General features: G+C 39.0%; 2 protein-coding genes across 4 annotated transcripts; one reads left to right on the top strand and one right to left on the bottom strand.

Moving 5' to 3' along the window:
• Nucleotides 1–4,414: 4,414 nt before the first annotated feature.
• On the bottom strand, nucleotides 4,415–6,919 carry LOC103718650 (myricetin 3-O-glucosyl 1,2-rhamnoside 6'-O-caffeoyltransferase AT2-like). 2 transcript variants are annotated; one of them, XM_088722696.2, is made up of 3 exons: nucleotides 6,463–6,919; nucleotides 5,508–6,146; nucleotides 4,415–5,423 (listed from the first exon to the last, which is right to left on the bottom strand). In XM_088722696.2, exons 2-3 carry the CDS (start codon nucleotides 5,916–5,918, stop codon nucleotides 4,590–4,592), a joined length of 1,245 nt encoding a protein of 414 aa, XP_088578822.2. In that variant the 5' UTR covers nucleotides 5,919–6,146; nucleotides 6,463–6,919; the 3' UTR covers nucleotides 4,415–4,589. The 2 variants fall into 2 exon arrangements, with proteins under 2 accessions (XP_088578822.2, XP_088578821.2); XM_088722695.2 differs by having other exon boundaries at nucleotides 5,508–6,052.
• A 2,744-nt stretch (nucleotides 6,920–9,663) lies between these two features.
• LOC103718662 (steroid (22S)-hydroxylase-like) lies at nucleotides 9,664–14,216 on the top strand. Of its 2 annotated transcripts, XM_088722694.2 has the most exons (8): nucleotides 9,664–10,213; nucleotides 10,987–11,311; nucleotides 11,415–11,567; nucleotides 12,190–12,438; nucleotides 12,663–12,755; nucleotides 12,860–12,935; nucleotides 13,019–13,125; nucleotides 13,849–14,216. In XM_088722694.2, the coding sequence occupies exons 1-8, from the start codon at nucleotides 10,011–10,013 to the stop codon at nucleotides 14,071–14,073; spliced, it is 1,431 nt and encodes a 476-aa protein (XP_088578820.2). In that variant the 5' UTR covers nucleotides 9,664–10,010; the 3' UTR covers nucleotides 14,074–14,216. The 2 variants fall into 2 exon arrangements, with proteins under 2 accessions (XP_088578820.2, XP_089787107.1); XM_089930981.1 differs by lacking the exon at nucleotides 12,190–12,438.
• The last annotated feature ends 596 nt before the right edge of the window (nucleotides 14,217–14,812 follow it).

Here is a 14,812-nt window from a genome sequence, read left to right as displayed (position 1 = left end):
TACACAATTAATAGATTATCAGTGAACTAGAATGACATTGCCAGCTTCTTTAGAGAAAATCTCAAACAAACATGCAGGTTCCGGAAGATCTTGATAACAAACTTGTTTGGAAATCTGATAATAGTTTCTGCAAACACAGAGCTTGACCATGTCATACTACAAAATGATATGAAATTGTATGGGAATGGCTGGCCATATCATGCTATTGAGATGATTGGCAAGTCTGCCGCTCCAACAGCACAAGGAGATGCCCACAAGTTCCAGAGGTCTATCTTCCTCAGCAGAAGGCTTGAAACATGGATTTTGTCAGGAGAATAATTTTATTATATATGCTAACGATGAATGAAAGTTTTGGAATAACATCAGAGATTGCCCTAAATAGGAATACTTGATGACTATGATTAAGATTATGCAAAAGACAAATGAAGGTAACAATAAAAGTATAACAATTACTCCATATATTTGCTTAGTTGAAATAGATATGCACAATAATCAAAGGGAACAATTTATTGGAGAAAAAATATGCAGTTCACCTTGGACATTCGTACAGAAACTAATGAGCAAGGCATCCAGACTGCCTGCAACTAAGCAATTATGACAGATCAATAAATTAAGAAATCGTTCATCATCAATAAAATAAGAAATTAATCATTTACAATGGGAAAGCTCTGCACGAATTAAAAATTAAAAATTAAGACCTCCATAACTTGATGCACATTATGGAGACCTAATTTGAGTCTATCTTAAACAATAAGTTGAAAATTTAAAAAGGAAGCTAAAAGTTAATAGCTGAGCCATTACAGTAAAGTGGGTGTTAAGCTCCAGAAATGGCAGTAAGTTCGCCAAGATTGATTAGCAGAACAGTTTTACATAAAGCCATTCCTACATTTTGGAAAGAACATGTAAAAGAATGGCTGAAAGCCTGAAACTTTACTGATGGGAGTTCTCATAAAAATCAAAGCTCAAACAAAACTGGAAGAATTATTAAAGGTCATGATAGATAGATTCTCACTATTTTACTCCTGCTAGAAGATGTCCTCCAATAGTTAGCACACAAATATCCAATGAGGGATACCAATAGACCTGTAAGTTATTTTCTTAAATTTTCTTGAACAATCTAGAAGCTTCAAATAAATACTTTGGTGGTATATTAGCAGTGAGAAATCAGATGGGAGCACATTTGGTGAAATTCAAATTAGTTACAATCTTCTTGCTCACAAGGGACTATGCCTGCATGCAGAGAGTCCCAATCTTTATGTTTTCACCTGTCCTTCCATTAATTTCACCATCTCTGCGTCCTGCAATTGTTGGGTTAACAGAACTCCCTACTTGGTTAAAGATTTTCCTCCATATTAGTTCTAGATGTCGTCACATACCACAAGCAGAGTGGAAATTATGAAGAAGTAAAAAGGAAAAAAAAAGTATTTGATTGCTTCACTGCGCCCGTTACATCAAGACGACATCCTCCCATGCAGTCAAGATCAAGAATGTGAATCGAGAAATAAAAGAAGTATACCAAGAAATGAGACCCTCCAGCAGTCGATCAAAACCCTAGCTAGAGCAATAGAAACTATGATGGAATCGAATCGATAACACTCAAAATAAAAGTAACAAAGAAACAAGAACCAAATATGGTTCAAGGTACCGGATCGAGACCAGCACTGCATGGAGATCATCTCCTCCTCCGCCGTCTACTGTCGAAAAGAAACCAACACAGGGCCCGTACGAATCAAGAAATCGAAGAACTAAACCCGCAGTCGATCAAAAAGCCTGAATAGGATAGTTTCCTCCAAGATTACAAGAAGCAAGACAAAAAACCATCTGGCATTTGATCGAAACCCCGGCTAGATAGACCAAGAGACGGATAAAAGAGTGAAGAAAGGAGAGAAATGGCCACTCGAAGAATGAAGAAAGAGAACAAAGAGACGAAGCACCGAAACCCTACCCCGCTCTCTTCCTCCGTCTCTCCCTTCCCCTCTTCGCCCTCGCTCCCGTACCAACGCGCCCTCTGAACTCCGAGGCGATGGCGGGGCCTTTCTTCTTGGTCATAGTTATAGTAGGCCAATGGCGGTGGGTCCTTTAGGATTACATGTCATGACAGCTGGCATACCGAGATGCGGTGCTTTGTAAGCACGCGGCGGGCTTCCCAGTTCCACAATCACGTCCGTCCGTTTAAGCAATGGGAGCGCCGTTGTTTCTTAGTAGCATGATGCCGTACACTAACGTTCGGGATTCAGATCCCTGGGCCGCATAAAAATTAATTTGCGTTAACGACGAAATGCAGCTGGATTTGAAATTATGGATATCGCGGGAACAATTTCGCAGGTTGAGGAAGGGCCGGGGCCTGAGTGGACCAAAGCTGGGTCGGGCTGGGTCGATTGCATCCAATGCTCCCGTTCCTTTTTTTTTTTTTGGCTGAAAAAAAAAAAGGAACAGGAGGGAGGAAGGGAACAGCCTACCCCCGCATAGCAGTCTCACTGGGCTCCCGCCCCGCCAGGAGAATGTTCGATATAGGTAGACTCCATTTTACTCATATCCTCTCCATCCGAAGGTGAGTACGTCACACCTACCACCACCTTAGTATAGATGGTGAGTACGTCACACCTAGCACCATCTTGGTATAGATGGAAGAAAAGCATATCCGCTAGCCGTCCGGACATGGGGCATACGGTTTCCTAATTTAATTGACGCCCGTGCATTTCGAACTCGGATATCTCGGATGAAATTATTGCTTTCTTACCATCATGCTACCACCTTAGTGGCCTCCCGTTCCTTTCTCTTCAAGGTATTGCACTCGGCAATACATTGCGTACACTAGTTTTAGTACTAACATGCATCCATGTTTCCTTTTTCTTTCCTGAGACGAGGGAAAGGTTTTCTAGTCTCCACTCGATATATTGAGATGGTAAACTTGAAGTAGCACAAATGGAACTGAAAACCAGAACAATGGCACTGACTCCACTAGGCATCCAAAACCATTAATGTGGGTATCAAACTTAAAGGTAAAAAATCAAAATTGAATCAACCATGAAGACAAGATTTTTAGGAAAAAGATTATCTTTATAGATGAAACTACAAGCTTCATTGTAGGCTTAAGCTAAGGAGGAATGAATTAAGTTTCCCAACAAGCAAAGCCAAAAAGAGTGAGCTTGACAAAATCAGGGAGTTCCTTAGCCATACATATGTCATTGGGACATTCAAACTCTGTTTGGAACTATAATTTTATAGAAACGAGACGGAACGAGCCCTTATGTGTGAGACCCTACTCCACTCAGAGGAGATTAACAAGGTTTAAGAGGAAGGTCCCATGTCTCCCTTTCATTTCAATTAAAAATAGTTGATAGTTATTATATATACAAACTTCTCGAACAAGTTTGTAAGAGGAAGGCCCCATGTCTCCCGTTCATTTCAATTAAAAATAGTTGATAGTTATTATATATACAAACTCCTTGAACAAATTCATAAATTCCAAGAGCCCGATAGTAATATCTTGCAGAATGGTGTATTACAGTTGTAAGAATAATACATAATTTTGCCTATTATAGTATATATGATATTAGATATTACAGCTGCCATATATTGCATGTACAATCTCAGCTGACACTGAGAGACGAAAGCTAGGGGAGCAAATGGGATTAGATACCCCAGTATCAATACTAAGATTGAAAATAACGATAGAAAAGATAGTGATTATGAAGAATAGAGGGCCAAAGAAAACAAACACCAAGAGGATGATAGGAGAATAGAAAAGAAGGGTTGACTGATCAAGAAAAACCCGCTCTGATACTATGAAAAATTTATATTAAAAATAATATTTGAATTGATTGTTCTGTTCATAGCATTGCCGTGCTTTATATACAAATTGAGCCCCTAGATATAGTAGAATACAATAATAAAATTCTACGATTATGGAAAAGATAATAGGGACAAGATATAGTGTAATACAATAGCAAAATTTACGCTTTAGTGCAAACATTAAATTTGAATATGACAATCAGATCTCATAATTTTTGAAGATTGATCTGAGCCGATATATCAAGATTGTGCTGCAATATGTGGCAAATATAATATCCAATATCGTGCCTATTATAATAGGTGAGATTGTGCATGATTTGATAATTGTAATAAATAGATGAGGAGATTATATCTAGAAACCAACACCCACACACAGAGAGAATCCCACCCATCCCAATACGAGTTATATATGCATACAAAGACATCGAATTTTGATTGACGCTAATAGGATACATATTTTGGACATATTATTTATCGCAGGATATTGCACTTGTTTGATTCTCAATCACATCAACATTGGCATCCAAGCAGAGATATGGCAATTCTAATTCTCGCGAACACTATTTCAAGAAAGGATGAACTATAATTTAAGGGGGAGAAGGAAAAAAGATATTACCAATACAGAAGAACGGTGGTTATTATTTGGTTACGAACAGATCAGTACATGAACAAGGAGGAGCAACGACCAAGCGAATGGCAATAAAATTTATCAAGCAATTTTCTTTCATTTTCTACCAACTCGGACTGGAGGCACAACATTCCAATTCTCAAATAGTTTCAGTACCGCTAGATGCCTAAATCAAATTAATTTCATCATGGAAGCGTGACAAGTGCTCCTTCGCAGCACAACGGGTCATCAAACGCGCACTTTGCTTGTCTGCAGGTGGCTTGAGCATGAAGCATAAAGGCACAAACTCGCTGTCACTCAGTGGGACAACATGAAGGGGTCGTCCCCATCCAAAGTCGAGCTCAAAGAAGCCCACTCTAGTCCAATCGGTCACCCACAGGGACCCGTATCTTAATGGCACTCTAAATGGGTCTGCCTCGGGGTCTCCCATCAGCCATTTTGAGAACCTCGTCGGCAGCTCTTCTTTAGCCTCTTGGATTAAACTCACAATCTCGCCAAGGGATGAATTCATGATCTTCCCCCTGGTTGCTGCTGCCGTCGCACGGTACATACAGTTGCCATAATATCCTCCCTCAGGGGGTAAGATTTGGTGCATCAGGTGTCGAACATTTGCTGTAAAAACCAAGCAGACTTCGACATGGGGATCCAAGTTAATTGCTCGAATGAGAGACTGCCAGACCTTGGCCGTCAGGACCTCGAACTTGGTGCATGTCCGAGCTGTCTCTTTCGTGAGTTGGCTCTGCATTTGATGGACGCGGTCGAGCGAGAGATCCATTACGAGAAGCTCCAAAGGCGCCGTGATCAGTAGTTCAGGATCCTTGCACAGCTTGGGCGGGTTAGGGATAGCTTCTCTGCACCAGATCGGCTCGACAGCGGGCCGGGAAAGACCTTTGGCTATCTCGGCCACGGCCTTCAGGAATTGACCAACCCCGATACCATCAAAGAATGCGTGATTGAATCTGATGCCGAGTGCAAATCCACCACAAGTGAATCCGGTAACCTGAATTCATGTGAACCGGGGATAGCTAGCTTTTGGATAAACAAATGCAAAGAACGGAAGTATAATGATGCCAAGGGAGGTTACCTGCACCAGCAAAATGGCATCCTTCTCTTTTGTTTCAGGGGAAGGGCATGGGAGGAGGGCTTGTTTGGGGATCATTAGAGGGCGTTCGAGGTGGTTGACATCTCCGAGGTTGCAGTTGACGGATGCCTCGACAAACCATACACCGTCTCCGGTGCAGGCAACCTCCGGCTCCCCTTGGTGGGAGTCCACGATCCGGCCTGCGACGGGGTAGTAGGGGACAAGGGCCCTGGACAACGCTTCCCTTATGACCTTGGCCGGCTCATCTCCGTGCCCGAACACATGGATCGAGTCATACAGGTACCTGAGCCCCCGGGGATTTCGATCCATGGAAGAAAGGGGGAGGTTCCCGGTCGGTGTTGCCTCGTAGGGGGGAACCATGGCCTGGGCCAGCTTGGTCACGGAGAACCTCATTGTGGAGCACCGGGGACTTTGCTTCGTTTGTCGTTCGTGGTAACTCTCGCCACTGGACTAAATAATGAGGAAGATACAGAAACCGGAGTTTCTGGATTTCTTTTATCTTAGTTTTTCTTTATGGGAAGTACGCACTGCAAGGCACGTAGAAAAAAAAAAAGTGCAGTGTTGTAAAAAATCCTTACGTTTCTCACTTTCCAGCAACCCCACGCCATAGCTGAAAATAACCTAAGAATCATGGGACAAACAGTTTTTCAAAAAAATTTCCATCTCCAATCTATGCACACACCAAGGAGAAAACAACCTTCCAGCTAATAGCTAAAAAAATCACAGTTAGACACTTGTTGATATAGAACTACACATCCTTAGAGACCGGTTCCTAATTTTCTTCCTAAAAGGACTTAAATCTTTTCTTCCAGCAAAGCCAAAAATAACACTTGATTTCGAGAGGCACATATAATCTCCAAAAAGAAGAGAGAGGTAGAGCTGCAAGTGATTCCCCGAGATTTTAGAAACTGGTAAACAGAAGCAGTAGAGAAGGTACCTTAATTTGCTAGCTACTCAATTTTCATACCACCTGATCTCTTTCAGTTTAGATCCACCAAAGTCGCCAAGAATGAGAGGTGATGAAGTTGGGCTAGCAATTCACCAGGGATGGGCTAGTTCTGAAGCTTGTGTTGAGGGTGTCTGCAACTGTTCCACTTTTTTTTGCTGCTGAGCTTGAACAATTGGGGGAAGATATATTGAAGCGGCGCATTGCAAATCTAGCTATTTTTCCAAAAAAATATTTTTTTTCCAGCCTAAGATTTTGTCCTATTCTACAAGGTTGGTAGGGCATTAACAATGGCGCCCCTCCAAAAGCTAGAGCATCTTTTAATTGGCTTCCAACACATAGAAAGCTTCACCTTCCTGTAATAAGCTAAATGATTCTGCCCCTTCTACAAACTCTAGTCCTCTCATGGAAACCTCCAATCCTATCTTCAGGTCTTGAACTCCAAATCCTCTCTCTTCCTTTTGAAGACAAACCATCCTCTGGGATGTGGGAGATAAATAATTTTTTTCGGCTAACTTTTCAAAACTCGGAGCTGGCTTCAGCCGGCTCGAGATTCCTTCCTAGATAGAAATAAAATATTTTTTTGATGATAGAATGGTAAACATACCTGGGTCACCATTTGTTTATCCAATTTTTATATGGCACCGTTACTGCACTTCCATTCGTTTTGTATCACAAAAAAAAGGTGGGACTCCATGAATATGGTCCGGTTAAAAAACCACCTCTCATCCCCTGGTATTTGTGGGCGTAATCTAATTAAGGAGGGTCATCATGGAGCGGAGAGGCAAAATGGTACTCAAAATAGATACCTTGAAAAAACATCATCCGCGAAAAAAAGGCTACATGGCTCTACCACGGTGATCTAATGGATTTAGGGCCAAGCCAGAGAGATGGGTGCCCATCCCTTACTACAGGACTAATATCTTTTGTCCTAGGAGCTTTTCGAGATGTAGTATTTTTTGATTTTTCTAAATGTATTTATACTAGATCAATGTGAATTACTTGATTTAGAAAAAAAAAACACTCACACCTGTCAACTTTTATTTAAAGTTTTATTAAATAATACAGTAGATTTACGTTTTTTTATTAAAGGCAAATGACTGCCATGATTAGAGTGCTACCATCGCTAATCTCCTAAGAGACATGACTTACATCTCGTAGGTCCCTGCATACTATTAACTTCCATCCCGATGAACATCATGTATGCCAATAGTTTATTCTTTTCCATCTAATGATATATATATATATATATATGTATGTATGTATGTATGTATGTATATGTATGTATGTATGTATTATTTAATAGAATCTTTGCATGTGCATTGCACTTGATCCAAAGGGTAGAAATGCCTGGATCGAGTATAAATGCTTTCTTTATGGGAGAAGGGGATTAGTCTTTACTTTCTCAAATGAAATGGAGTGTTAAGAGTGTCAACCAGCTGAATCAGGGCTGGTGGACATCAACGTGCAATTTATTTACCTTTCACAAATAAAAAGAAGTGTTAGTGGTCATGTAGTATAATATCGTGAGAAATTTTCTACAATTTGTTTATATATAAATAATTAAATATACATGTCTATAAGCGGTAGCTCAATTGAATACACTTACCTCTCTACCTGAAAGGTCTTGGGTTCAACCATAAAAGTTGCTGAGAAAATTCTAGCTGGATATATCGAGATCTCTGAGGTAGGAGAGAGGGAGGGCGTGGGAAGGAGAAAGGGAGAAGGTTGCAACATTTAGCTCTCTACATGAAAGATTTTAGGTTCGACCTTGAGGACTTGTTTAGGAAATTCTAACTGAATTCAGAGGAATCATCCTAAAAGAAAGGAGTGGCAATTTAAACCGCCCTATTGGGTACCTAATCCGGCCTGATCACAATGGGGTGGATTTTTTTTGACTTGTTTAAAATCAGTTGCAAGGACGAGTTTTGATTTTAAAACCCACAGTGGATTCAGAATGGGTGTGGATAATGGTAAAGCATGCTTCGAATCTGACCTTATTCTATATAATCCTAAACCCTTCACTAAATTCCCCACCCGCCCACGTTTCACCAAACCATAACATTATTGTCTCATAAATTTATTTTTTTCATATTTTTTTGATTTATTTACACCATTACAAGGTAGCACAATTCAAACTATCCTTGATGATTATGATGATAATGGAGAAGAAATTTTTGTGAATGATGATGAGAAAGATTAATGAAGTGAAGTGAGCTCTAAGTTATATGCTTAGTTGTTCATTTTTTTAGCTAATCATTTTTCTTGCTTCAAAGGAGATTTGATTTTCTAAAAAATAATATTCATATTTCTTGTGTTTCTATTATGTTGAAAATTTAGTTCGTTATATTCTATGTCTTCGACTCTTATGTTATTTAATATTATATGATGTATGGAGATTTATTTTTACTTTTTTTCATTTATGTATAAAGAAATAATTTTTGCAAACTCAACCAGCGACAACCTGCTCCGTCTAACTTGACTGGACCTACCTATGCAATCCATATCTGTCCTGCTGCCATCCTTATTGAAAGAACAGAGTGAGAACAGGATAGGAAAGAATTTGGTAGGAACTTCCCAAATACGCATGTCTTTGGTTAAATAGACTTATGGTTAAGGTTCATGCATGTCTTTTGTTTTTCAATAGTTCAGAAAAGAAATCTCAAACAATATCGAATAATATTCTTTCTTTTGAATATATTTCAAAAAACATATTTTTTGAAAATATCAGTGATATTATAAGTTCGTGAAGATAGTCTGTTTCAAAAGCCCCTAAAAATTGGCACCTCATAGAATCATTTCCACCTTCTAGGCTAGCACATGCGATTCTTTCCATCTTCTCAAGAATCCGAAGATTCTAAACAAAATTAGACTTTATTTGTGCATCCAATCGTGTCCCATGAACAAAGTGGAAAGGAGAAAAGCTATTTTTCTTTTCGGTTTCAACAGCCATATAGTTTCAGTATACTTCTGTTACATGTCAATATTGAATCTTTAAACAACTGGGCGACCCACAGAATGATGTTTTTTTTTTTTTTCTATAAAAAAAAACAAACACATATTTTTTTGAGGTAAATAATTAAGACTATGTTTAAGGCAAACTACACATAAAGATACACACTTCCATTTTCAATACTGATCTTGACAAACAATAAATAAATTTCTTCTATCAACTGTTGTTTTTCTCTAGTATTGGCTAACATGCTTTTTGTAACAGCTTTTATCCCCAAAAAATCAATTGAAGGTTGGACTTTAGCATAAAAATCCACATGAAAGTCTCTACAAGCTGGAAAGAAACATATTTAGTCAAGCAAATATAATATAAAAGCAGGCAATTCTTTTGTTATTGGTTCAGGATATTACAAAATAGGATACAGCCATGCTGGAAAAAAAAAAAACTTTCAGATCACCAAAGACCTCATCCTTCAATGTCCTCATTCAGCCGGTCTAGTGGCAGTCTATAAATGTAAGTAGCCATTAGGGAATGTAGGTGCTCATCACAGAGAGAGAGAGAGAGAGAGAGAGAGAGAGAGAGAGAGATGTCCCCTGCTATACTTCCTGTGATCATCTTAATAATCACAGTACTCATTGTGGCCCAATCCTTCAGGAGCCTTCGGAAGAGAAGATCCTCGGGGCTACCACCAGGAGACATGGGTTGGCCCATTATTGGACAGTCCATCTCTTTTCTGAAGCCCCATGCATCATATAAACTGGGATCTTTCATGGAGCACAACATTTCCAGGTTTGTGATCCTACAGAGTTTTAATCATTAGAATCACCTGAGTGTTCTCAGTTGAAGCATCAAGTATATACTGCAGGCTAAAATAAAAGAACATATTATTTTCACAGACTCGAATAGCTGCATGAGAATTTGTATAGACCAAGGTGACTGAAAGCCAGAACATGATTTGCTCAAAAAAAAAAAAAGAAGAAAGTCACCCACTAACTTCTTCACTGCTTCATCATCCATTTCGGTATATAGACATTTTTATGACTTTCAGGACAAACCAATAAAGTTTCTCCCTCACAGCCCTTCGGACTCCTATTAAAGCAATCAAATTGTCGAAATTCTCGATTCTGAAAGTGTTACAGACACAATATAAATATAAAGCTTACTTAAATACAGAAACAGAATATTATTTTTTGCCCTCTGAAGAAGCCTGCATACGAAGGATTCTGCAGATGAAGGAGGAGACCCACTTTAATGTCTTCTTCACTGCATAATTTGTTCTCTTGAAAGCTGGATGTAATGTTTTGCTCACTTTCTTATACCTTCTCCTTCTGTATTCCTCCGCACGACCCTCTGTAAATAGTTCCTGAACACCATTAAAAGCAGGGTGGCTGCTTTTCCAGCCTCCCTTATCATCAAACACACACACACACACATGCATGCATACATACATAAACAGTGCTCAAAATGAAGAGGTATATATCTCACAAACTGATTAGCCGATTATCAGTGAATTAGGATGAAATTGTTAACTTGTTTAGAGAAAAATTCAAACGTACTTGCAGGTTCGGAAAAATCTTCACGACAAGCTTGTTTGGGAACCTGGCAGTAGTTTCTGCAGATGCTGAGCTGAACCATTTTATACTACAAAATGATACGAAATTGTTTGGACATGGCTGGCCACAACATGTTGTTAAGATGATTGGGGAGACTGCCACTCCAGTAGCACAAGGAGATGCCCACAGGTTCCAGAGGTCTATCTTCCTCAACTTCTTCTGCAGCAGGAGGCTTGAATCATGGATTTTGCCGGATGCTGAACAGATTGCCACGATTCTCATCAGCTCTTGGGAGAATAATTCTGTTATACATGCTAAAGATGAATCAATGAAGGTAACACTGGAAATCTAACAATTACTCCCTATATTTGCTTAGTTGCATTGGGCACAAACAAAATTTTATTGAAGGACTGAGCTAATGGAGAAAGTATATGCAGTTTACCTTCAACATTATGGCAAAGAAAACTTTGAGCATGGCACCAGGTGTGCCTGAAACTGAGAAGCTGCGGACAGAGTTTGAGACATTTTTAGCAGGGCTTTTCTCACTTCCTCTAAGATTGCCGGGATCTGCATATTGGAAGGCCTTACGGGTGGGTACAGAGTATGAATACAGTGATAGCCAATTCCTTCTTCTGCCTATTATATACAGTAAAGATGTATCTCTCTCACATGAAACACAAGCTGGCTCCAATCTCATTATACACACAAAAACAACGAAAAACATAAAGAAGACTGCAATGTTTAAAAGACTTAAAAGCTTCCCCAAATATGCTAGATAGCAAGTAGCAGGTGTGGATGGGTTATGACCATGGCTGTAAATTTTTTATTAAGTACCTTGTTCTGCTCTGCCTGAAGAGAAACGACCACAAATATACATGTAGGCTGCAAAACTCAAAGATGAGATGTCTCTGTCTATATTCATGCGTCTCTTATGTATGTATGCTTGTATAAATTTGAGAAAAAATTTAAAAAGAAGTCATGGCATCAGAAAACAGTTTTGAAACTTCAATATTTTTTTGCTTAGGAAACCAGGCACAAGCAAAATGTCATATCCCAGTTTCTTTTTGGTTTGTTTCCTTTTTTTTGAGAAAACTATATCAATCTGTTGTTTGAATGGACCCAATTAGTTCCACTGTTCAAACAGAAGAAATCGAGCTCTGTAATTTTTAATAATCTGAGGATTTTGATTGAAAGTTCTATCTTCTCTCACAGTCAAAAACCATCATCTCAAACACTATCAAGAAAAAAATGGAAGAGAGGGTGCAAAAGAAGGAAGTCAGCAATGCAGAATTGGAAGATGATCTCCTTGGCTGGCTTTTGGATAGCAGCTCTTATTCATGGGAGCAGATCATTGATTTATTGAGGAATCTGATTGCCTCAGCCTACCTCACAACATCGAGGGTCATACCTATAGTGATCTATTTCCTTGGCAGATGTCCCAGGGCACTCGAACAATTACGGGTAAAATGACCCTTCATTTAGTCATGCGAATGGTTTCAAAATAATTGGATACACTCCTCCCACTCCTAACATTTTTAATGTTTATTCAAGCCTTCTTTCAACAAAATAAAAGTACAAATGTTTTTCTCATACCAGTATGATGATCTCTGCACACTACGCAGAGTTTTGAGATTGAAATACTTATTTAAGTGTACTTCGATAAGAAACATTATGGTTTCTTTCAGGAAGAGCACCTTCGATCTATTCGAAGCAAAAGTAAGGGAGGAGATGGCAAGCTGACATGGGAAGACTACAAACATCTGAAATTCACTCAATGTGTAAACTGACGAGAACTGCAAAATTCTGCAAGAATAAGAACAGGAAGTAACAAAGAAGACACAAAAAGATGCACTGCTACTAATATAACTGTCTCTTGATGTAGGTTATCAACGAAACGCTACGACTTGGCAGTGGTTCGATTCTTCCAAAGAAAGCATGTATCGATATACAATACAAAGGTAGGTCCCTGAGATTTATCTTACAAGAAAACATCAGAATAAATTAAATATTCAAAGTGTATTTACATGTTTTTACTGCCTAGGCTATGTGATTCCGCGTGGATGCACTGTTATGGCAAACATCTCAGCAGTGCATCTGGATCCTTCGTTGTATGAGGACCCTGAGAGTTTTAATCCATGGAGATGGCTGGTGAGAGTTTAGTTTTTCCTTTGCATCTTTTTCTCATTCATCAGAATGAATTTTTGACAGGCAGATAAAATAAAATCCTTTGGTTGTTACTGCTGCTGCTGCTGCTGCTCTTCTTATTCTTCTTTTTGTTTTCGCTGATAGGAATTCAAGATCGCTTGGATTATATAAAGGAAAGATTCAACATAGGCAACCTGCCTATATAAATATAACAAACATCTTTCAAAATGAAGTTGATGCAATTTTTTTTTTCACCCCTTGATTCACAAACCTGTCCTATTCCACATTGATTTATTGAATCTCTTTCTCGGGGCATCCATGATAATAAAGCCAGCATATGTAACTTTCTTTAACAATGCAGCACTATTTCATTATTCCAGGAGATTAAACATGCCAATGCTGAAAAAAAGCCTCATAATATATCAATACAGAACCTTCCCATGGATGTAAAAAAGCATAAGACATCACAAATCAAATGAAATAAACTGGGATGCCACTTTCAAAGACTCACATGATTTGTATTTATAGATTCTTCCCTTATCATTTACCTTTTTTGTCATTACCTACTGAAATACCCTTACAAGCTAATTTCTCGAGGCTAATAGTGACATGAAAGAAACCAGTCTTTAATACCGCAAATATTTTCATTTGCCAAGTAGCATAGCTAAAAGATAAAGAAATAAGAATGTTCAGACAGTTTTTCTTATATTCTCTTCTTTTTTGAAGGATGCATCTGGTAAAGCAAAACTCAAGCACTTCATGCCATTTGGAGGAGGGATGAGGCAGTGCCCCGGAGCAGAGCTTGCAAAATTGGAGATCATTGTCTTCATCCGCCACCTGATCCTGAACTATAACTGGGAGTTAATTTCGCCCGATTGCCCTATTACTGCACCACATGTCGACTTCCTCAAAGGACTGCCGGTGAAGGTCCAAGCATTGTTGCTTGAATAGCAAATGGCATTAGAAAGAATCATGAATGCCAGCTTCCGAACTATATTTGACATTATTTTGAAGAGAAGCATCTTGGATCCGAACTGGACTCAGAATTTTTAAATGATCGGTAATAATGTACGCATAAATAATGATCGATATTAGCTAATAAAATTACAATTATGATTGGATTTAGAAGCTTAAAAGCTTTTTTTCCTTTTCAAATTAATCCTTCATAAACCATTTTGTTGTTTGCTCTTGGTTACCAAGACCAGCTCGTCCTGAGAGATGATATGCGAAGTTTTCGACCGAATTTATGCTCTTTCACTAACCTGACAAACATCGAAAGCTAATAAGCATCGAAAGCACCGATAGTTTAGTTTAGCAGCATATGATCTTCCAAATGCCATAGTTGTTGATTCTAAAGCAGCATCACATTCGAAATCATTAAGCATGTTATAAGTTTTGAGACTTACGACTGTAAGGACCCGTGCGGGCGTGTATTTAGTCCCACATCGATTATTCGTTGGGTAGATCTTGGATACTTATACAGGATTAAGGAAGCCAAATAATACCTTCCGGCTAGCCATTTTGGACGAGGTTCTGGGTTGTTACAAATGGTATCAGAGCGGATCCAGCCCATAACCTATGTGGACTAGGGGACACTGCAGTACGAATCCATTGGGACTGACCACGGGTCAATCGTGGTGTTTGTGATTAGATTTGAATAGATTTAAACCCTTAGCCTGACGAGGACGTC

The sequence above is a fragment of the Phoenix dactylifera genome, chromosome 5, assembly GCF_051530095.1.
Source record: "Phoenix dactylifera cultivar Ajwa chromosome 5, Ajwa_hap1_PhDact_Kaust_v1.1, whole genome shotgun sequence".
Classification (NCBI taxonomy): domain Eukaryota; kingdom Viridiplantae; phylum Streptophyta; class Magnoliopsida; order Arecales; family Arecaceae; genus Phoenix; species Phoenix dactylifera.
This window is presented reverse-complemented; position numbering and strand designations above follow the sequence as displayed.